General features: G+C 34.5%; 1 protein-coding gene across 1 annotated transcript; it reads left to right on the top strand.

The window, feature by feature from the left end:
* Positions 1-3,482: 3,482 nt before the first annotated feature.
* LOC149158329 (uncharacterized) lies at positions 3,483-3,983 on the top strand. The gene has a single exon (XM_089433948.1). The coding sequence runs from the start codon at positions 3,483-3,485 to the stop codon at positions 3,981-3,983; it is 501 nt and encodes a 166-aa protein (XP_089290074.1).
* The last annotated feature ends 22,157 nt before the right edge of the window (positions 3,984-26,140 follow it).

Raw genomic sequence — 26,140 nt, forward strand, 5'->3', positions numbered from 1 at the left:
CATAATATGAGATTGTAAACTCGCCTTACATTTTGGGTGTATGTTCTTTTGTTTCTCCTGTCCACTGAAAATAAGTTCCTTTAGGGAACAAATGGATGATCTAATAAGAGGTTGTTGTATGCGGGATGTGATCATATTGATAGGTATATATTTCTTTCAGAGATAAAATTGTCAATAAACTTTTAGTGAGCACAATATTCAGTTCAACCAGGGAGAAGTTTCAACATTTCCATCAAATCTAACAATCCATATTTCAGCTAGGATTTCCATCTTTAGAAATGATATAGATTCACTTTATGTTAGAACAAAATTAGACATGTTATCCTTGTTTATGGTTAATGAGGGACCTTCTGTGACTACTCTCTCGCTCCTAAATGTGAAAATAGTGGTTTATATAAAACATAAGATATCTTATGCATTTTTCCAAAAACAGGCTAGGGTATAATAAAATTAAGTATTAGATTACCTTTTCTTCCATTCATTACTTAGATGCAGAAGTTAGTACATTTTACTTAAGGTGTGGAGAATAATGTGAGTCTCATCCACGAATAAATTGAGTGGAAATTAGAGGTTATTGGTGCTGAAGGTACTTTACATAATTTTACTCCAGTTCTGGACTCAATGATGAATATAAAAAATGTAATTTTAATAAAAAGTGTTAGACAATTGTGCTTCAATTCTTAATCCAATTAAATTTTCTTTTATGTCTTAGGATAGACATTGTTTTAGAAATGAAATGAAAATAAGTTGTTTTATTAGGGCCCAAGTGGTTAGCTGAATTAATTGTCACCAATGTTGCTGAGCATTGTCTAGTTTTGTGTCATAAGGTGGATGGTTCGAATCCCCCATGCATAACTGACACTACTCTATGCTAGAAGATTTACTCGAGTTGTTGTATAGGAATGTAGGGAAGCATCCCTTTGGTTTTCCCATTAGGTTGTTCTTGGAAAGTAAGGTAGTTCTGTTTGATTTGGAAATGTGAAAGTTTCATTTATTGTATGATTATTACACTAATTGTGGCCATCATGTATCTATAAAAAGGAATAGAGAGGGATTTTAAAGGAGGGATGATGGAAAGAAACGAGAATAGAGGAAAATTTTCCTATCCAAACTTTGGGACAACTAGAATTATTTCCATATGAAGAAGAAAATATAGTGAAAATTCATAATAAACTTGAATTTGAAAAGGTGGACCATGGTAGACTTACAATTACAACAATGTCAAACAAACAACTATGGAGAAATAAGATGAAATGGAAGTATAAAAATAAAACCCACTGTAAATATATAAATAGATGAACACATGAGAAAACCAATTTCCAAGCATTAGAAAGGTAAATGTATGAGAAAAAAACTATTTTGTCTTGGGTAAAAAATGGGCAGTATATGAGCCCCCATCACTAAGAAATATCTAGTGCTATATGTAAATTATCTGGAATATTTTTCTCTTGTATATTTTTTTGAACTTGTTTAATGTATTATAAATATGATATCAAATAAAGTTTGCTCAATGTAGAAGAATTTTAATCCCATGAACAATTTCATATAGTGCAACTTACTATAAGATACCTAATATAAAAAATATAGGAAGTTTATGAAGCAATCAAAAGGATAGAAATTTGGAGTAATATTGTAGAGTAGTATACAATCGACATATATTATGGATGGTATAATTTAGAGGAGGTTTTTGAGGAACTGTCAATGGAAGGTTATCATTTATGGCAAGACAAATAATTTTATCTTCTCTTTGATGATCATACTTCTGAATTTGCAATGAGCATCACTAAGGGAATTCACAAGCCTCTTATGGCTGTGAATTTTAGTTGGCATACTCTTCGATGATAGTGCTCACAAGTCATACAAATATACTAGTGCTTCAAAATTGCATTCATAAGGTGATAATATCAAACATGAACAGGTGAATTTGTAATTGTTCAAAATCACAATAACATAGATATCAACTTCTTGCTTGATGTCACAGCCCTTCATTTCGAACAACCTTCTAAGAGGAAAATTGACAAATAAAACAAATAAAATTGGATCCAAATGTCTATATTAACGACTTATGGATCCCAAATGTTCATTTTTCCCTTTTATTAACAATCCAAATTGAAGATGAAAATAATCCACATACTACATACGATACAATATTTTCCCTTCAAAAATCATTCCCTACTTCATGTACTATATCAATTTCTTTCATTCATAAAGAAACATAATTATTGTAACCCATTGTGTATAACCTACCCTCTGTCCATACAAGCCCATAATTTTTGTAAAAGATTGTGCACATGCAATCTAGTGACCATCCTCCAAGAATATCTTGATTTCCTTAGCATCTATGTTCATGTCACCACTTGCAAAACCTTGATAAGCCATGTCAAAGAAGGGATAGTGATTTTTCACCTTTCCACATTTAACACAGACACATTGATAAGAAATCCAAAGGACGAGTGGAATATAGATAGTTCTAAGAAAATGACATAAAGTGGTACCCAACTATACCTTAAATTGATAATAAATATCCTTTCATTTGTCCACTATTGGATGTACACATGGGGCATTGTAAGAAAATGCATGAAGCAAGAAAAAGAAACCATTGGAAGCATTTTGGACGTAAATAAAAAATCATAAGAAGGGGAGACAAATCAATCAATGTGTAAAATTTCTAAAACCTAGTGAAGTAGATGAAAACTCAAATTCAAGATGAAAATAATCCACATACTACTTACCATACAATATTTTCCATTCAAAAAGCATTCCTTACTTCATGTATTATATCAATTTCTTCCATTCACAAAGTAAAAACTAATATTGTAACCCACCTTAGACAACCTTTCCTCTAACCATATAAGCCCATATTTTTTGCAAAAGATTGTGCACATGCAATCTGGTAAGCATCCTCCAAGATATTATCTTCATTCACTTAGCATCTATGTTTGTGTCACCACTTGTGAAACCTTGATAAGCCATTTGAAATGAGGGATAGTGATTTTTCAAATGTCCACATTTAAAACATACACATTTATAAGAAAGCCAAAGGAGAAGTGGAATATAATCAGTTCTAAGAAAAACACATAAACTGGCACCGATCTATACCTTAAATTGATAAGAAATTTCCTTCCATTGCACCTTTTTTGGATCTACAGATATGGGATTGTGATAACATGCATGAACCAATAAAAACAATAAAAAGTAAAATTTGGTAGCATTTTGTACAAAAAGAACAAATGACAAGAAATGAAGACAAGTAAATTGATGGGTAAGATGTCCAAAACCTAGTCAACTAGATGAAAATTATCCACATACTACTTACCATACAATATTTTACCTTGAAAATGAATTCCCTACTTCATGTACTATATCAATATCTTTCATTCACACAGAAAAAAATTATTGTAAGCCCCTGCCTTTAATATTGATCCTCCAAGTGGACCTGCCGTAATCTTTAAGATTACACTGGCCATCACTCGTTCCTGAAGATGGAGAGCGGAAGTCTCGTTTCGTTCCTGAACATCCCCAAGGATTCGCACTTTTCAAGGCAAGATCTGCCCTATGGAGGGTTCAGGCCTACGCCCGAACAGCAGCCGAAGCCCGCCGCGGCCATTGGTGAGTCTGTTTTGGACCTCAGCGTCTTGGCCCGTGCTGGGCTTTTCCATGGCCCTGCGCTCAAGGGTTCCGACTGTTTTTTCCAGAACCTGCATTTTCCTGGTTTCCACGATTCGGATCTGAGCAGGAAATTACAGTACGACCGAGCTGTACGTTATTTTGAGAAGAGGTATGTGGAAAATTTTTGCGGTGGAAAATGGAAGGAACTGTTCTTAGATCCTCTCGCTGGGGTTAGAATTTTCGAAGCTTTCTCAGATACTAATTTGAAGGATTGGGAGGATTTAAAGGGTTGTTGCTTGGAGCCGGAGCTTAGCCGGACTAATCAGAATATTGGAAGCGATTTTAGCAGCGTCACACCCTTGGTTAATGTCTAGATCTGCAGCCTTCGAACCCTCTGGGTCATAGATCTGCCTTTATTACAGATCTGCAGCCTTCGAATCACCCAGATCCGATGTCAAGGGCCATGGATCTGCTCTGAATCGGGTGCACAGACTATGCATGGTAGTCAGATGATCAGATCTGCAGGTAAACCATCAAATCTGGAGCCCAGAAAATCTTGGGGCTTTAAAAAAACCCAGATCGATGGACAAGAAGCTCGCAGGAGGCAAGTTCAGACGAGTTCAACTCTGAAGCAGTTCTCGATCGTGAACCAGTTGGAATCACCAGAAGAATCTCACGCATTCCAGATCCAAGTCAATCTTTCCGGCAAAATGACAATGTTATGGGCCTGCGCAACAGATCTAGTACAGGATCTTCTGCAAAAACTTGAATACCGGCTGGGGATTCCCTCCTCCTGCCTCAGATTGCTGTATAAGGGTAAGCAGCTTATGCATTCCCTTCCTCTTTCTTTTTACAGCATTCAAAAGGACGCGTCTATTGGGGTTTCTTTCCGTCTAAGAGGTGGTTCATTTGGGCAAACCTCCTCTGCCCCTTCTTTCTCTTACAAAGATGCAGCACGCAAAAATACTGCTCAACCTCAGTTCTCTTCAAAGGCATCCCAGCTACATGAAGCTCCAAAGCCGTTTCTGGTAGACAAATCAGAGGAAATTCCCTCCATCGAATTGTCTAATCCCAGGGTTGAAAGCCGCTACCAGAACTTTGCAGAATCCGCACTCATTTGCAGATTTAATGGCTTATGGCCTCGCACAGCAGATCTTTATCAATGGGTCCATACCTCTTGGACTAAAAAGTGTAAAATCTTCTTATGTTCAAAAGGTTTTTTCATGGTGCTTTTTGAATCAAGCGAAGACTACCAGAAAGCCTTAACGAGAGGCCCTTGGTTCTGGGGTTTAGCTGGGCTTTTTCTAACCCCCTGGTTTCCTGACTTCGACCCCTCTACAGCAGTCATCTCCAAGATCCCCATTTGGGTCAGGCTCCCGAATCTTCCGGCACATTTTTGGGATTTCTATGTCTTCCTAGCTATTGGAAACACTTTGGGGCGATACCTGGCTACAGATACCTCAAGAAGGGAAAATGGTCTCTACACGTATGGCAGACTATGTGCAGAAATAGATATCAGCAAAGGATTGCCGGATCAGATTAATCTCAAGTTTGGAGATTTCCATTGGACTCAACCACTGGATTACGAGAACACAGCCTTCCGCTGTCGCCAGTGTCATCAAACAGGGCACCTTCAGAGTACATGTACACAGCTCAAAGACAAAAAGAAGAATCTGAATCGTAAGCCCAAATCCAAGAGATGGAATCCTTTTGAACCACCCCGTCCGCTGGACGATTTAAGCTTCTCGAGCTCGGAGGAGGAGGAATCTGAGGCAGATGAGCAGGTTGATGAGGAAATTGAAGCTGATCTACAGAATGAGGTAATTCCGAAGGACACCCCCTCGGCTCACTAGGAGACTCCCTCTAACCAGCAGATTTCTCAGAAACGTACCCATCTCTCTTCGCCATCAGACTCTGACAAGGATGATCAGCCTTCAGGACAAAATAATCTACAACTTGTCATGACACAGCCAAACTCCACTGGGTGGATAAAAGTGAGCAAGAAAAAAGGCAAAAAAGGTCGATTTGAAGGAAACAACCCTTCGAGGTAGCCTTTTGATTAATAACTTCCTTTGTAATCCTCTGCTTCTTTGTAATCCCTGTTCTATCTCTTTGGAGCAAGGTTGATTCTCTATCACCTTCAGCTCCATAGCTTCTCTGCTAAGCCTGTTTCCAGGCTTGTATGTACTATATTTTCTTCACTTAATAGAATTAGTCTTTACATAGAAAAAAAAAAAATATTGATCCTCCAAGTCAATTATTTTTGTGTGTCGGTATATATAACCTGTTAGTATTACTTCCTAAGGTATTACGCTTGGAATTATCTTGATTTTTAAATAGGTAAACATGTCTTGAAAAAATCGAATCCCTGACATGGAACCCTTCAGGCTAGAAAGAAAGGATTATTTTCAGGTGACTAAATTTGTTGAATTTGTTCAAAACTAGCAATAGATGAAGAATCTCCATATTCCCTAACAAGAATTCCAAAGCTTCCAAGGTGCATCACAATTGAGGAGTTTGTTTCCCATGTCTGCTCAAACGAAATATAACATGAAAGGTTTATTTTGACCATCTTACATGCAGTATAAACAAATGACAGCACCTTAAGTTGTAGTTTGAAAGATCAAAATCAATGCAGTTACAAGATTGGAAAAAATTTGAATCTAAAATACCACAACTCGAGACTATTGGATAATAGTTGGATAGGACATAGGAGGGGAGAATCGAGAGAAATTTTAATATTTTTGTTGATATAAACATTAATGAACTACGATGTTCACTCTAGGCCTCACTGGAGCAAAGACAAAATGCTCATTTCACAATTCTCAATAGGAATGTAATACCTGAAAAACGACACTTGGGTTAGCTATAAACATTAGTGAAGAATGAATTCCATGAATTAGGAGTTGTCATTCCCTTCTCAATTGAACACCCATACCATATAAATAAAATGTTAAACACATAAGACGGAGATAACAATTCCCTATTGAGAAACGCCAAGTTCCTCCTCACTGCCACTTAATACTGAAATAAACTTGGGATAAATTAAACAAAATGTAATAAGTGAAGCACCGCCTACAAAAATTCAAAAACCAAACAAGCCCTAGATGTAAATCTTTGTGAATTGAATCCTCAATTTACAAAGTGTAGCTACACTATCGATTTAAGAATTAAAAATCCCAAAAATAAAATTGGAATAACAATGACACCCAAAAGGAAAATTGCAGACAAAACTAAGATATGTCGAGTTGCGTATGCATGTAATGCAAGCTATTAATCATCCACATAACCAAAACGAAAAATGAAAAATCAAATAAATATGCTGGGAATTAAACAATGTTAATCCCCCATAAAACCAAATTGGATACAAGTTGTGTTGTACATATACACTATGTATATATTTCAGGGTGAATGTAGATTGCTGCTATGAAAAGTCCTAGATTAAATTACAAATCCAACATGAAATCCATAAAGGGAAAACAGAGAGAGCCACCTCCAATATTAAGGAAAGAACCACAAAGAAAAGAATGGTGTTCCATCTAAGAGTAGGAAATACATAGCATGTGTTGAATGTTTATCTAAATTTCACTAAACTCAGCTTTACTGACCTGTTGTGGTCACCAACAACCCCCCTCCTTACTTAGTATTAGCAATAACACTAGGTAAGTGGGGACCCTTAGTAAATAATTCAAAAAATTCAATTAAAACTCATGTATTATACTCAAGAAAATATCGCATCGCACGAAGAAGATAGGATATTTCCTTGTGAGTAGAATGATAAACTGCAAGAGTGCGACGCGAAATCCATCGCATCGCATGCATTAAGAAATGCTCACAAACGAAAACTTTAAGAAATCGCCAATGGCCGATATGCGACATCGCATATCGCAACATTGCAAAAACAACACATAACTATTTAACGAATTGTAACAATCTGTGATCCTGCGATAATGCGATACTGCGATCGGCGATCTTGCGATCGCGCGAAACAACAATCTGCGATTCTGCAATAAACGTGATCGGTTAACCCTACGATAACACATCTTGATGAAAATGCGATAACGCGATAACGCGATGATGCGACGCTGCGATGCGAATCTTAGAGATCGTCCATCGCAGATTTTCCCCGGCTCAACATTCAAGAAAAATTGAATACGCGCATTAATGAAAATTAATGAATGTACGCCAAGTAATAATGAAAGACAGTTTTGTGTTTTTCGAAGAGTTAGTTCACGTCAGGTGGCATGTTTTTGTACATCCGTAGAGCTCAGAGCTTTCTTGTCAATTTTCATTACTCTCTCCTTATGTTTGAACTACAGGAATGAAAAACAGAAACAACATGAAGCAATGTGCAGGGAGCGATTAAGGAAAAAGGGTAAAGCTCCAATGCTCGGAAGCAGAGAAGAAATGCCCTCATGAACGGATACCGCATGCAACAGAGCCGCGAATTCCATAGCGCTGCTGAGCTATCCATTACAGATTTATCAGTCAGAGCCATGGTTCAATGAATAGCTGAACAATGCTGATATCAATAGGCAATTTTAACGCTCAAGGGTAGAAGTTCATAAAAGCAGTATGTTCGCAAAATTTTAAAGCTTATACCCGGTGAAGGAAAGGTGCTAAAGGTGAAAAACGCACCAAAAAGGCCCGGATCAAAGAACGGAGGCAGTTTTCGATGCGCGATTAGCGCTAATCGCACATCGCTGAGAAAATTGCTCAAAAAGCAAAGTCCTTAACTGCTTAGTCACTTGTAAGCCTGGAAACGCAAGAAAGCAAAGGCAGAGGCAATTTGAGGGTTAATCAAGTGGAATTTGGGTTATTACTGAGCATACACAGTAAATCCACATAGCCAGAGATGATTCTCAAAGCATATCTGCTATTTTTGCTGGAAAAAATGGTGTCAGCGCTTGCCATTTCTGTTTTCTTAGCTCAACCAAAAGCAGAAGACAGTCAGCCGACTCTACCCAGGCAAATATTGAATGCTCGCAACATTAAGGAGCAAATGCAGAAATAGTTAGATATTAGATTTAATTTTTAGAAATAATTTTTCTTAGAAAAAGGGTGGTCATTTAAACCATATCCTGAATATGTGTAATTAAGTTATTTAGTTAGTAGTATTTAAACCCTTCTCATGCATTTAGAGAAGGGTCCAGAAATTTATCAAAAACTTGTCCTCAGAGCATGCACTTTTGCACCCTCAGAGGAGGTTTTGGTGAATGAATGGATCAAGATTTGTTGATGTTTGCATTTGATATCTGCTACTGATGTTGCACTTCTGTACTCTTAGTAGATGTTAGAGCAAGGAGAAATAAATCATTATTGCTTGAAGCTTATGAGTAGGACCAGTCATAAATGGTACTTTTATCTCTTGACCATTTCTGCTTATATGTTAAAGTGATATACAGTTTTTAGTTGTTTATATGTTATTGCATGAATGCTTGAGTTACCATTTGGCACTTTTGTACGGTGGTAGCTATTTATTTATGTTTAATGTATGAATAGCTTATTATGCGATATGCTGCTCACAACTGTTTTGCCTAACTTTTTATGCGAAATAGTTCATCTTAATTGATTTCCTTTCTTATAATCACTGAATGATCTTTATTACCAGTTGTTATATGAAATCTCTTTAGATCGCATAATAGAAGAATTACATCCCGGGTTAGCATAGATTAGATGTGTTGTTTTTATTAGATTACCATAGTATAAAATTAGATTAAAGTTTGAATTAGAATAGCTTAGATAGTTACTGTTAGATCAGCAACATCCAATTCTACACACACACACCCATAGATTGGGAAACTGGTCCCATTATCCCCAGTCGGACCCACTATACCAAACGGATAAGGAGCTGCCAACCAAGGTCCGGACCGGGCGGGTATTCCCCTTGTTGTCGACCCGTTTTTTGGGGCTTCAACATGACCCTATGTGATAACCCTACAATCCATAATAGTACTAGATCTTGATGAAATTCTTAATGGAATTGTATTTTGAAAAAGTTAGCAATGATTGTCAAAGGGATCCCACCATAAGTGATTATTGAAATTTTTAATATTTTGGTTAACCATTGTAACTTACAATAGTTTTATTGTTCAAGTGACAATATTCAGGCTAGGAACTTGTTCAATATAAACTTTTCCCTCCTTGAAGCTTATACGTATATCATACTAGAATTCATCCTCCAAAAAGGTTACAACTAAATCTCCAACAAAACTCAACATCCAACTAGGTTTATAATTCGGCCTAGAAAGACTGTAACTCGACCTCTAACCAAGATTGCAACTCAACCTCTAACTACAACAAGTCCAACATAACTTGGTCGAATATGCCATGAAGTTGGATCATGTATTGTATAAAACATTGACTCTCAAAATCACAACATAATAAATCATAATGCATGAACCAATAGAGAAAAAGGCAAATATAACACTTTTTTTCTAGTAAATGTTCAATTTGTTATCTTGGTACAACCTTTGACTAGGTTACATATTTTTAGTATAAAAACAATAAAAAAATTGAATTGAGAATTTCAATCAAATGATTGCATCTCAATTGTTTGTTTGTTCCTAATATTTCGAAGAAATATGCTTAAAGCAACTTAAATTGTTGAACATTTTAATGGAAGTTCACTAAGATCTTTCAAAGTTTCCAACTAGAAATATGACACATGCACTTCCCAATTGTATGGGAAGTAAATTTTTACATGAAACAAAAGGGCCAATAAATCAAACTCTTGTCAACATTTGAGGTTTTCCTTATAAAAGATACAAAAACTCAATTTTCTCATCCTTAGGTCAATAGAATTAAATAAATTTATTGTATTTATTCCCAAAACACATCTCTAATGTTTCTTTTATGTTATCGGATATGAAGGGATTTCTGTAATATACATTTTATGTGTATGGTTTACCTTTTATTCTCAACTATATTATTGAATTTTGACTTACGATACTATTTAGGAGGGCTTATAAAGTTTCACCAATAGGATTCAATTTTAATGATAAAATTTGATCTCAAGATAAATATTAAGGTTCACTATAAGAAGTGAAAGACATTGCACTACGATGTTATGAAACACATAAATGGTAACTATTGTACTAAGAAAAAATTCCTTCATTTCATACATTTTAAATTGGAGATAATTTTATTTGTACTTTCAAAATTGAACAATTTAAAAGTTGCAATTCCATGTCAACAACCATTGTGTTTAGCTAGAACATTTTAATAAAACTATCATGATCTCCTTTCCCATCCTTAAACTGAAGCACCCCAAAACATCTATTTTCCATCATGTATCAAGATTCAAGTAAAGCCATATATATTAGAAATCAAGGCATATATACAAAAATAGTATATTATCCTAGCAATATCTACTAAAAAAAATTACTAGAACAAGCCAAAAATGACCAAGCAGGTATCAAGCTATCATAATGAAAAAAAGTAACAGAAAAATATACTGTGAGTGCAAGAAAGTGCTTGTAAGAATTCAAACAATACTAAGGTAGGGATGTTAACATATGAAGCTTTTAAGAATCCCCAAACCATTTCCCCATTGTATTGGCTAGCCTTAAGTTCATGAAAATAACCCCTCTTTTTCTTTATATTACATTTTCAAGTAATGATTTCCTAGATCCAGATGGACCATACACTAAAAATCCTTTTGGAATTTAAGGAGCTTTCACCGCCCAAACGAATTAGGCCTTTGTAATGGAAGAATAACTCACTCATACATTTCTTATTTAACATTTTATAACACTCCAATTGATTCAAAGGTTACAATAATATCTTCTGTGTTGATAACATCACAATCTCTATCAGCATGTAAGAGAAAGGAATCACAATCCAAAAACATGGTTGTAACAATAAAACTAGAATAAAAAAAGGATACAGTGAATATAAAATTATTGTATATGTGTAATAACGCTCAGATGGGTAGATAAACAAATATTTATAAGTATACATGGAGATCAAAATGATTCAACCTTACAAATTTCTCTCATCGATTCATAGCATGAAAAGTCATAATGGGAGCAACAATTTGTATTCACACATTTACAAACAGTTAAATTTTACCATAATGAAAATTATGGCTAAAACCCCATCAAAGAAAAATTGTACTAGTAATACAGAGCGAGGTGATCAAGTACTTACAAGGCTTAAATTAACATTTAAGGGGGGAAATTACACTTTAGAAACAAATTTGAAAATTTAGAGTTTGTGAGAAATTAGATTGTGAAGGAACAAATTGTTTTATGTTCTAGGGAGTGGGGGCTTGGATTTGGAATATTATTTAGAAAATCGATAGTAGCAACCATTAGAGAAAAATTTCAAGAGCATAAATGATTCTTATATTCATGGGGTTATATTTTAGTAGAAACTATGGTGATGTGGAAGGCCACCTACCAAATTCCAATTCCCGGAAGACATAAACAAGGAGTTGGAGATATCTAGTTTGACAGAAGAGTATCCCCTCACATGACATCTATGAAGGAAGTGCATGTGAGTATTGTTTCATATTTCTAAGGCCCTAATGCCCATGGAAATAGGTCAATTGTGGTGCTTAAATTATTCATACCAATTGCAATGCTTCAAAAGTCTAGGGGAAGAAATTTCAAATATAAAAAGTTTGGGACCCAAAATTTTGAAACAAAAATTAATGAATTAATGAATTATTGAGCGAAAAAAATTAATAAAAATGACCTTGAAGGCAAAAATAGAGATAAAAAATTAAGTGATTAATCAATTCAAAGTTTGAAATCAAAATCAATGTATAATAAGAAATAAACCAAAATGTTATGCCATGAATACTGGCTAAATTTTCAAGATAAACAATGATTCACACGTGTGGCATTTTATGTAAAATCTAATGTTTTTTAGGTCCCGCGTTTGAAACAAAAGTTCACATTTTTTTTAAGTATAAATAATTCGTAATTTATGCGTACATACCTGAATTCTGTTTTCGAGGGTGGATGGAGTAAACATAGATTTGACCATTAAAATTTGTATATATTCTTTGGTTTTGATTGGGGAATAAGAATTTTTAAATATTGATCAAATACCATCCAAGGGATTTTGATGAATACCTCATAAGGATTTCATAGTATGTGATGCCGACCAAAACGTTTTTTGATTTCCTTCTTTCGTTATGTTGCCTTTATTGACGTGTCTTTGTTAGGATTGAGATGCTTGAGCCCTACAACTAGAATCAAGAAACTTACAACAATGATAATCGTATATAATATCAATTCATGTGCAAATGAAACTTGCTTGTGTGCCATGTTGGAAAACTACCTATGAAGAAATGCGGGGATTTGTAACTATAAGAACATATACGTAAATATGAATAGAGACACAATTTGTATATGGCAAATGTAGTTTAGGCATAGTTCTTTCTTGGCGAAAAAGTAAATTACTATACATTCAATTTAGGGCATTCTTATTTGGTTTGGTTCTTGAATAAGATAAATAATATTTTTCAAATTTTCCGCATAACTAAGGTATTACTCTTGAATTGAGAGTTGATTAGCAATTTTGCGGGTCTACTTTATGGTTAGTTGAGGTAAAGGACATTTTAGAGTAACTTTTTTTAGGCTCTTAGGGGTCAACAATGAGCATCACAATTAGTGTAGGGAAGTAATTATATATATATTAAATTTTTCAAAATTTATGGTGATCATCATAATTGTTAAAGTAAGGAATGTATAAATATATTTATAGGTGTATTTGGTGTTAATTTTTTTAATTATTTAAGGTTGTAATGTTAAATGAAGTGTTAATTTAATACTAAGGAATAATATTTGTTTTGTTATTCTCCATAATGTACTATTCTCTTTGTAGGTATTATTTATAATGTATTTGATCAAGTTGTAAGTCCACTCCCATTTGACCCAATAATAAGCTTTTGAATTTAATTCCTTATGAATGTGATCAAAGGATATAAACCTGAATATTCTAATAAGCTCCACAATTCTAATCATCTATCGATCTAATGAAGAAGTGTTTAAGTAAGTATAACCTTTTATCCAATCTATAACAACTTTTGAATCCCCTAGCAATTGTAAATTTAGATTGTTGAAGTGATACAATTAAAATGACTAACATAAATGACTAATTTGTATTATTGTATTACTTCTTAGGTAGTTATATTTTTATTCCTAAAGTAAATTAGTCATTCATGTTAGTCATTTTTAGTTATATTATAAATTATCTATTCATATATTTTAACACGGGACTAAATTAGTCATTTATAGTTAGGACACTTAATATTGCTCATTTTTTGTAGTATTTCACTTGGAGAAGTTGTGGTGAGTAACGTTTTTAGTAACCTAGTCACTAATTTCATCATTTTCTACTAGTGGTTACATAGGGTTGACAAAATATTGATTCCTTTCTTGAAATTAGTCAGGGTTTGAGAGAATAGCTGGTTGATTATGTTTTTATGTAAGCCCAAGAAAATTTAAAGGGAATTTCACCTTTTCACCATCAAACAAGGGCTTTCCCATCTCTGATGATGGTAATATTGTTGATTATTATTAAATTTTTATCTTGAGATGATGTTCTCATTCTCATTCTCATACTTAGCTCCATTACTCATCACATTGAGGTTTTAAGCAAGTAATTTTCAAGGGTTGTTGATTGTTTTCTTACTTCCTTTAAATTTTCCCCTCGGTTACTCAAAGGGTTTCCTTATTTGGATTTATAGAACTCTTAGTTACCTTATCTATCCTTGCATAGGTATAAATGAAGTTATTATGGTCTTCTATCCATATTTCCAAAAACATGCCTTGGTGGCAAGAGTTTGCAGGTAAATTTTTCATCACTAGGGTTTAATGCGTTGACATCCTAGTTTTATTTCAGTTTATCATTGTTATGGTAAATTGTTATAGAACTTTTCCCCACTTGGAGGATGATGTTATTATTTCTTTAAAACCTTAACCCATACTTATTCTATACTGGTATTTTCCTTTGATTTCGTGTAGGTTTTCTCCTAGAAAGATTATCCTTACTTCGGTTGCCCTGAGCCACAAGTAATCGTAAAAGTTCAACTTTATGTTATTAATATACAAGCAGGGTCAATATTTTCAGTCTTATTTTACTACAATACTCAAAATATTTATAAATTCCATCTTCCAATAGGTTCCAGAGGCTTCGATGGATGAGGAAATCCTTCTTAGGTAAAATTCATAGTAATTTTTTTTATGTTTTGTAGGGATTTTGTATAGCCTACTAAAGGATCATTTCTATTTTGTTTGCTCAAAATTAGGATTAATTATATCAAGGTTTATTGTGGAATGAACTTAATACTAAAAAATATTCCTCATACCTTATTATTTTTTGAATTTATTTTGTTTTAGCTTATGTTTTAGCTTACAAGTTCCCACCTGCCTTTAGAGGTCGTAGCCTTAAGTGGAATAAATTTTTACCATTTGGTTTTTTTAATAAATTTTGTTTTAGTAGTGAGCCTAACACAACTCATACATTTTAATGTATACAACTATATTTATATGAGTTTCTAATACTAAGCTTAAAGATATAAGTGTACATTGAAACAACTATATTTATATGAGTTTCTAATACTAAGAATAAAGATGTATGTACTTATATTTATACAATTTTCTTTTTGACAAGCATGCCAGACTACCCATCCTTCAATTTACTCTTAAATGTTGCTAAAGCATCATGATTGTAGCCACATAACGTTGAAAATTATTTTTTTTTTAATAATTTTTTTTTTTAGTTTTTCTATCTTCCAAATTCTATGAATGAAGTAGTTTATTAATCAATAAGAAATGTAAATTCAAGTATCATTACATTTTCTTATCAATTTTAGACCTTTCAATATAACGAATTTAACTTATTTGGTTGTATCCAGTGCCTTATATTCAAGGATTAAGTCCATTATTGGATATGTTTTTATTCATGCATAGCTTCTCAGCCCTTTCATCAAGTAAGTTACTTGCCATAGTTTTTATATTTGTGCTTTTCCTCTTCTCACATTATATTGATTACATAGGGAGAGACCATTGTCTGTCACTATTCAATGGTTTATATCCTCTAACATCTATTCTGAGTCAATATTCGCTAAGTTTACTTATTATTTTCTTCTCAGTAAACCTTAGCCCAATTAGACTCGTAATTTCTTGAGTATTACTTGTGCATAAAATGTTATCTACAATTTTTCTATTCCAAAGGTTTCCGCCACTACTCTTCAAGGTTTTGCATACTAAAAGTGAGAAATACATTTGTCAATGAGTATTACATAGGATATTCTTTTGCACATGATTGGGACTTTTCTAAGCTTGCTTATCCTATGTACCAATACCAACATCTAGAAGATAGTTTTTCCCCCATTTTTAGAATATTTAACTAAAGAAACAACTCATGTCAATAATTAATATACTTATCAAAGTCCCTTTAATGAATTGCTACTACATGTCTAACTATTTATTCTTCCATCCTGTGCATACATTCATTTTCTATTAAAAACAACTCTTAAAATATCTCATCAAACAAAATGTTGAGTTAAAATTGTTATGTTATCTTTTATTTGGAAATATAAAAGGAAAAGAAATTCCACCCAACAAAATTAGCCACTTTTATAGCAGTTTCTCTCGAGCCTTAGGTCACTCTTCTCTCAGTAATCCTAATCACCATTTCATATCTTCCTCCATAGACCCTAGAAACATATTTCTAGTTCAATATCTATCTCTTTCTCTTCTTTCAAGTACTTCTAGTTGGAATTCCTTCCCTCAAATTTTCTTTATCTCCCACCATCTCCCTTCTCTCTCCACACCCATGCATGACCTTTTCCTCCCATCATGCTAGTCTTTTGAGGTTAGAAATCAGTTTAATATGTGACAGTTGTCACTTCAAAAATTGTCCCTTCTTTGACTCCAACAGATTTGTAATTGATTTGTTGACAGTAGGTTAGCCCGACTACTCACGTGTTGGCTCCTTTTATATTTTCAAATAAACAATAAGTGAGATAAAAAGATATTTCTTTCATAAAAATATGTTAATACTTACATCTGTCATTAAGGATATTTGACTTAGTCTTATCCCCGTGACTATTATCATGGCTTAATTATTTACAAGAATTGTACGACCATAAATTCACATAAAAAATAATTACATCATGAGCAGTACATTTCCCCTCCTTTTAAATGAATGCCATCCTTGGCTTTTCCTCTACATTCATGATCACTTCAGGAAAAGTGAAGAAAATTCTTGTTGCCTTTTCTCTACCATATTCAAGGTGGCCTCCCTAGGACCAAAATGCTTCCATTTTATTTTAACTAGAGTGATGGATCGATTCCGAAGTAAATTTTCCCTCCTTTATAAAATTTGGAGAGGCTCAACCTTGAACTCTCCTTTTGGTTTCACCTATACCACATTCCAATCAATAATATGAGTTGTATCATGAAAATATTTCTTTCAAAGTGATACATGAAATACAATGTGTACTTTTATGTGGGTTTGTAGTGTTAGCTGGTAGGCCATTAGTCATATTGTAGCTAGTATTTCAAATGATCCACATAACATAGTTAGTAATTTAGCACAACTTCTCACTTTCGATAAGATTTTCTTATTCTTAAGTTTAATGTACACATGTCCCCCCACATTATATATTTACGAGTCCTCTTCATATATGCATTCACTTTCTTGTTGTCTTGAGCTACCTTTAAGTCTTGTTTTACCTTTTAGACTATATTCTCCATCTCTTGCAATAGATCATATCCCGAAACTAGTATATCTTTTTCTTTAGTCCACTGCAATGGATTATGACATTTTCTTCCATAAAGGACTTCAAAGGGACTCATTTTAAGAGATTCATAGTTACTATTATTGTAATCAAACTCAAACATATGTATATAATCTTCCCACTTAGGGAATTGATCCATTACATACATGTGAAGAATATACTCAATAATCCAATTAGTTCTCCAATTTTTTCATGTGTTTGAGGATGGTAAGCAATATTGCAATTCAATTATGTACCCATTTCTACAAAAAGTGCTTTCTAAAAATTGAAGTAAATTTTGCATCCCTATTACATGTAATAGGTTTTGGCATTCCATGCAATCTAAAAATATCTTTCATGAAAATTCAAACTATATGAACATCCTTATATATTGATTGAACTAGTATGAAGTGGGCTTATTTAGTGAATTTATCTACTACAACCATGTGAACCATGTTGCTTTCTAGTTCTAGGTAGCCCTGTAGTAAAATATAAGGAAATAGTTTTCCATTTCTATTCTAAAATGGGAAAGGGGTTCAGTAATTAATTGAGCATGATGTTGATGTTTAACTTTTACTTTTTTCCATTCATGACACTTTGCTAAATATTCATCTACCTCCCCTTTCATTCTAGGCCAACAAAATTCATTCCGAAGTGTTGAAATAATTTTTTGGTATCTAAGATGAGTTGAAAAACATTTTTTGTGTTGCTCATTTAAAATTAGTTGTTTAAATTTGACCACATTATCAACTTAAATTCTATTTTTGAAGGTTAACAAATCATATTTACTTATGGAATATTTTGATCCTTTGTTTTGGTTGTCTTTGGTTATTAGCTTCTCTTGTATTTGTCTATATGTCAGATCCTCTAAGTCTATTCTTTTAATTTTCTAATAAGGTCTTCTTTAACACTACTTATAGAAATTATGCAAACCTATTTTACACTTATGTTCAAATCATCTACAACTTTATTTTATTTTCCCTTAATATCTTAGATAACAAAATCAAACTCACTTAGATATGTCATCCATATAACATGTCTTACATTTAAATCGGGCTAGCTTAAAAAGTACTTTTGCCTAATATGGTAAAAAATTAGTGTAAAATTACTTATTAACAAGTAATACTTCCACAAGTTTAATTCATGTAGTTCTCTAGTTAGTTCGAAACCATACACAACATAGTTCTTTTCATGATATTTCGTTTTCCTAGATTCATAAGATATTACATAATTATCATGCATTAATACCCCACCTAATTTGTATAACCAAGCATCTATACATATTGTATATTATTTATTAGTATTAACAAATTTGAGTATGAATGCAACTCTTAATAAATATTTCATTTGTTCAAAAATCTCTCGGCACTTATGAGTCCACTCAAATTTGATTCATTGTTTCTTTAAAAAGGTAAAACCCTTCAATAATCCTTCTATACTATCATTTGATACCCTCAAAATATTTAAGATCTTTTATTGATTGTTTCTCTAAATAGGTAAAACCCTTCAATAATCCTTCTGTACTATCATTTGATACCCTCAAATTATAGCTTTAGGGACATGTCAAATAAGTATTTCTTTGAACTTTTTAGGGTCTACTACAATTCCTTATTTGGAGATTACATGCAATTAGATTCAACTCCACTGTGAGCGTAGTTTTTCAATACTTTCCATCAACAATTCTCCTATAATGATCTGTAGTTTGCAAATGGAATTTTATTCTTTAGTTTTAAATGACTATGATTTCATAAGATCATATTTGTAATACCAATTTCCGAGGTTGCACCATACGTTTTTTCACTTTATAATAGGTCCTATGCTTTAGTTGGAAACTGCACTAAATTTGCTAACTAAGCCACAATGTAAAGATTCTCTCCCATCGAATTTGCACTCGACATTATCGTTTTATTTACGGACATAAATATGTAATATGATATAAACCAAGACCTTTTGCTATGGCAAGGTTTCAAGTGCTATAGGTCATGTCGAGACTTGTCTCCTCTTGAGATTCTGTAATTACATCAACAAAATGCACACATTATAATCAATAAAAAATATGTGATTCTAAGTTTATGGGAATATTGCGTTAGGAAACCTTTGTTTTAATAGAGAGGTGTATTCTTAATTCCTTATTTCTCATTGATTCACTCATCTCAACGGGTTCCTTACCAATAAATCATTGCGCAGATTAAAAATAATTACACCAGATCCATGCAAGGGACTACACGCAACAATCCACATGTCAACGGTTTTACATGCAACAAGTTTGTACAATAAAAAAAATATTAGGAGAGTGTATGCACTACAGATCTTCACAAAATGCCAAAAACCTTTGACTAAATGATCTACCTAGAAAACTACAATGATCTATAGAGCGAAAAATGATCAACATATGAAATTCAGCGACTTTGGTTGCTCTGAGGCCACTTTTAACTTCTTCTAAGCTAATGTTTCTTCATCTTCCTAGTAAAAAACTAGGATGACTAAGTCGTTTCAAACCAAATTCCATACCTCCTATGACCATTTTCCATAAGGCCCTTGCAGATCATTTCGAAGGAACACAGATCATTTTGAAGGAACACGCAACAGTGATGTTTGAAGGAACACACCACAAGTACATAGAGAATAAACAAGATTCACAACAACAAAATGACCTCTGCTTGATTTTTTACTCTCTATGTGGAGTTTTTCTTCGGATCTTCCTAGTTCAAAAGGAAAGCAACTCTATATACATGACAAATCCACTCCTATGCCCCCTAACTTGCATACCTCATAATCCAACAGCGTATCGTGAGGTTTCCCTTTGACATATTGATATGACACATGATCTCCATGTCTTCTGACTAGCAACGTAACACTTGCAGGTCCAATGTAAAATTTAAACATAGTTCAACGCCATAGTCTCTCTTTTCCATGTTTTTTTCTACATCAGATCACTTCTAGGCGACGATTCAAGTTTCCACCAGCCCACAGAAAACACATGGATCTTGTGAGAACCACGTTGGCAACATAGAGAAGCATCAAGTAGAATTTTCACTCGGCCACTATCCGCGACTTTTTCTTCTGCAATTTTGGCATGGAAATTCACAACTAGTGACTCTATTCCATGCAAGTGTCCATAGGTAGTTCACAGCACCAACAGTTCACGCAACTTACCATTGACCCAACTCACCGTACCAATTGCTTTGATACCACTTTGGTTCCGACGAGTATCCATGTCATTCACAATGGATGAGCAGTGAATTCATCCCTTCAATTTCCTTACAACGCACAATATACACACACAATTAATTAATTCAAACTCAATAAGCAAGAAGATCTAGATATATGAATTCACCCATTTTTATTTCACATAAATTATATACAAATTGGCCTTGGCCTCATTCACAACAAGGGCCTTTCTTTACCATGCCCACACCGCCATGTCTTATAGACCTACAACATATTTAGATCCTAAACTACCTCCTTAAATGTTTTTAAATCCCAAAAAACCTTAGACGATCTCTAACAAATCCTTGATTTTTTCTATTTGTTACTAGATTCAAATATGCTAAGAATATCTTCACTATTTTCTTTATCTTCTAATCAAATTTTAGCCTGGAATTTTTTTCTCATTTCTTGACTAAATCTCTAAAATCAAATCTCGATTTCATTATTCTCGTCCTTTAATTACATAATTTTAACTTAAATTATATTAAAAGAGCCCGCTACTATAGCAAGATCTCCTCGGTCTTTTTGTCATGTATAATGCTCTTGCATGTGTAATAATCACAATGTCACTATGTCTCTCCGGTTACCTGCCTCACAAATCCATTTCCATTAAAAAAAATTATATATTAAGGATTTTTATTCTCTTTAACTTATGTTGTAGCAAATTGATAATCAGAAGATTGATGATGAAGAGAAAACTATAGAAGATGACATGTGGCAGCAGTCCACATACAAACAAATTTTTGAAGACGTAGAAGACATCCATGGACAACCTGAAATAATTTTCTATGTTTTGGTAGAGCTGCAACAACAAATGAAGAAATTGAAATTTGGAACCTACGCCAAAAAGACAAAGATGAAGCAATTTAGAGGATATAGGATCTGGAAGAAAAGGAAAAAGAAATAGAGCACAAGAGTTGATGTCAAAGTTTTGAATCATTGTAAGCCTAGCTGAGACTTAGACCAGCAGGCATGTTTAAGTTTTGTTAAGTCATGGTTAACTTGCCAGTCGTAATTAAGGGGGAGTGTTGGAAATAATTACTCCTAACAACACACCACCACCACTGCGCTGAACATCGCCTCACCGCCTCACCACCATGACTTGTCCTGCATCAAAGAGGCGCCCCTGCCATACTCACCGCCATGCCCCTTCAAGCCTGAAGAGGCCTTAACTGACTTAATAGTATTGTATAAATACAGTTGAGCTAGGATAGAAGTAGGTAGATAGTCCGGACGCACAGTCCAAATTGTATGCAGCCATAGTTGCTTCATGTTCTGTTAATTCATGTGTGGTTTTACGATTAGTTACCGGCTATAGCTGTGTACTGAATTTCTATCAATTGGTATCAGAGCATTGTGTGATCTGCCCAGTCCTTCAGAGGCTTTCCACTTTCCTATCGAATGGATATAGTTTGTCAAGGTTTCCAATTGTGTTGTGCTTTTCTACTTGTGTAGTTGCATTTCTTATAGTGGCTCAATTTTTTACCACATGGGTTTTTTGTTGCTTAAGTTGGCTTACGAGCAGGGATCAAAATTGAACACGTCAGACCCCTTCAAAGGGTCTCTGGCAAGTCAGAGAAGTAAGAAGAAAATTTTACCAGTCAAAAAAAAATTAAAAATTGATTTTTGTCATTTAAAAAAAAATTTGGAATAATATCTTAAAATTTTTTAAGAAGTGCTGTCAAATTGTCAATTTTTTTTTAAATTTCATTTTTCCTGAAATTAGAATTTTAGGAATGAAAAAATTAGAATTTTAGGAATGTTGAATTTGTAAATTTCTTTTCATGTTAAAACTTAAGTCCCATTTTAGAAACTCCCATTTGAAAAACAACAGTTTCCTTTTGAGTTGTTTTTTCTAATTGTGCATATGATGCAAGTTCTTATTACGCCGTAAGGCGTTTCCCTCTGAAATCAACTCCCCTCTCTGCTTACCTATCATCGTGTAAGCCACACGATTATATGTTAGACGATTGCAACAATTTCAACTGTTGATCGTTGATTCAAAAGGGTTGCCCAAACGGTTTGGGCGTTTCATTTGGCGAATCGAATAGTTTCATCAGTGCAGCTAAACCGGGCTCTCTAGTGCTACATGCGTCCCACTAACCCTGTTGGCGGGCTTTTCTTGTACTGTCTGTGGGTGGAGTTGATTGATCCCAAGGCTGTACTGAGCAGGCAGCACATTCTCACAAATCCCACATTCTCACAAATCCTGGTGTTCTCAAATCCACCGTTGAGAAAGCGGACATGAGAGAAAGTGATACCGTCCTGGAAATCGGCCCGGGTACTGGAAATCTAACCCTAGAGTTGCTGCAGGCCGCCCACAGAGTCATCGCAGTCGAGATTGATCCCCGGATGATCGAAGTAGTTCACAAACGCATAAAGGGGACCGAAATGGCTCAGAGATTGGAGGTGAGTTCCAATTTCCTTTGCATCTTGTTTTTACATTCATTCACCTTATTTACCTCATTAACAATATGTCAATTCCACATGGATTGTGACTCTTCATGCCCACCCCAAGTTTCAAATCCTCAGAGACATGTTTTCCCTTCATGAGCTGTTGCTTCTATGCACCTGTGTAAGCAGCGGCTCAGGCTCCGGCTCCATGTGGATGGGGCAAGGTGTAGGTCTTCTGCCACAATCACTGAGACATATGTTTTCGAATATCTGTTGTCAGCCTGCTATAGTTCGTTGTGATATTCACATAATGGAAATGGCCATGCTTTCTGCATGACCTGACTTCAGTTCATCGTGATAATCCCATAATGGAGAAGGGTGCGCTTGCTGCATTTGTAAACTGGAAACATCAACCAAAAAAAAATCCTACATTGACAACAATACTGAAGAATGTTTATTTGTGAAATACCACATACATTAAAACTTTTTCAAATCTTTGCCAATCTGAAAACTGGGTTTAGGGTGAATTTCTCATGCCTATGCGATGAAAACTGGCTATGGGGTGAAGTCCTCATGCTTATGTGATAGCAGCCTTCTTTTCTTCAGTTACTACCTTTCTCCAATCTAATGATGCTTAGAAGTACCTGTGTGCTTTGGGAAGCCATAATCTTGTAACATACTGCACTTTCTGTCTGGCAATGAAAAATGCCAATTTTGGCAATAAAACACTTCTTCTTTTTGCAAATTTGATGTTGCAGATGGATTCCCTACCCCCTTATGTCCAATTGGGCACCTCAGTATTAAATTTATGCAATTCAAACCTGTAATTCCAAGATTCTGGCAAAATTTCTGCCAGATTTACAAGGAAAATGCACTGGAAAGAGATTCTGTTTACTGCAAAGTTAGCCTAAGCTATGTGCTTTGCAGGTTCCCTTGTGATGTCTTCGTAATTGTCTCTTGCAATTCCTTTTTTGTTCCTTGTGATTGCTGTCTTTGGTGATACCTTATTAATTTTTGGGATTACGATAAATCAAAGTTGCTCTTCTCTAATATGACTATCTCCTTTTTCTTTTCTGTTATGGACAGTTGGTGCGAGGGGACATACTACGAACAGACTTGCCAACTTTTGACATATGTGTAGCCAATATACCTTACCAGATATCATCTCCGCTCATCTTCAAGCTTTTGTCCACCATGCCCAAGTTTCGAAGTGCCACCCTCATGCTTCAGAAGGAATTTGGCCACCGCCTCGTGGCAAAGCCTGGTGATTCCCTTTTCAATCCCCTGGCTGTCAATGTGGATCTTCTGGCCAGTACCAAGCTCCTTATGGATGTGAGCAAGAGGCATTTTACGCCATGCCCTAAAGTGGATTCCTCCGTTGTGAGAATTGAACCAAGGGCATGGCCTCCTCCAGTCGACTTGAGTGAATGGAATAGATTCACTCTGATGTGTTTCACCAGAAAGAATAAGACTCTCGGTGCAATCTTCCTGTTCATCAATTTTAATCTTGAAGGCATATATCCCTGCTATTGTTTATTTTCTCCCCAAGATTATCTTCTTTAAAGGCATTTAGAGCATGGATGGCAGCAATTTCTCAACAAACAGTATAGGTACATTTGCATTGTATGAGCAAATGGAGGAATTTTTCCTTTTTAGTTAAAAGGACGAATCATCTTCAGTTTTTCTTTGCAAGCAATACTTTAAGCAGACAGGAGTTTCAATATGAATTAGTTATGTTTTTTCGATCTCTTCATATTTATTTTCTTCAACATGTTTGAAACCTTTTCTTCTGGGAACTATTGTTTTTGCAAATATTTTACCTTGAATCAATTCGTCTCAGCATGCATTCAAGTTAGTTAGAATGGAATCACATAGGTTTCAGCAGTTTAGCCTAGTCGGTTGTCTCATTAGTCAGGACTTATGAGATGTATGTTAAAAGACTGAAACCTGCTTATGTTAAGGTGAATTTGTGCTGAAAACAGTTTTCAATACTCACGGATCAGACCTTGATCCGAAGAAACTTGTGGGTTAATGGAAACTCATGATCACAGATATAACTGAAAAAGGGAAAAGGAAACCCTCCTATTGAACGATTTCCTCTGCGAAGTTTTTCTCAAGCTCTTGTCAAATACAAGGCAAACTCTTACATTCCAGCTTAACAGAGTTCTTCGCAGAACTGAGGTTTTAAACATTTTGTTCGTAACTGACAAGAAAAATATCTTGAAGATGGATCACTTTCAGCTGCATAATTTTTTTAGTGTCTTGTACTCTAAAGTTGGAGTACGAGGGAAAATATTCCTTGCTTATTAAATAAAGCCTCATCTGTGACTCCGTCGGTAACAACCACTCTTTAGAAGGTAGGCCCCGATATAAATACCAACATTTTGAAAGAGAGTCTAAAATCCTGAAAGGCTCTAAAGGATCATAGTGTACAACGGTGACTTCCCCACAAAGATTAGTCTTGCACATTACACAACACTTGATCGAAGGATTTTCTGCGTAATGAAAAAGGCAATATGGGAGATTCCAATCATGTTCCAAGGCATTTTTTAAAATGTGGATGTGACAAAAGGTTGTTGTGGAACGTGCTGTTTGTATATTTTAACACACTAACACTTTACAACAATGAACTAACAATATTCATGATCAAAATAGCAATAGGGAAGATTTATCTGCATAATGAAAAAGACAATATGGGAGATTCCAATCATGTTCCAAGGCATTTTTTAAAATGTGGACGTGACAAAAGGTTGTTGTGGAAGGTGTTGTTTGTATATGGGAAATTTCTTGATCATTGTGTATAATCCTAATGTTGATAGATATGTCTACTAAGTGGTTCCAGTTAATGGGGCATTGATTTGAGTGGTCAATATATTTTTATTATTTATCAAAGTAATCTTGTGTTGTATTTGTGTTCTTTAATTTATGCCTTACGGTGTTTCCTTTGCAACATCTGATGCAAATGCTAGTTAATTATTATGTCACAATTACCTTTTGATACCATTACATTTGGCAGTTGTTCCCATTTCAAAAACAACAGTTTCTTTTCGAATTGTTTTTTTTAATTGTGCATATGATAGAAGTTCTTATTAATTATTATGTCACAACTACCCCTTGATACCATTACATTTGGTAGTTTCAATTGAGAGTGACTAGATGTCAATATGGGCCATGTATTAGGTCTGT

This window comes from Pinus tabuliformis, chromosome 5_2, assembly GCF_031772625.1.
Source record: "Pinus tabuliformis cultivar Carrire ecotype Pingquan chromosome 5_2, CPIR1, whole genome shotgun sequence".
NCBI lineage: Eukaryota > Viridiplantae > Streptophyta > Pinopsida > Pinales > Pinaceae > Pinus > Pinus tabuliformis.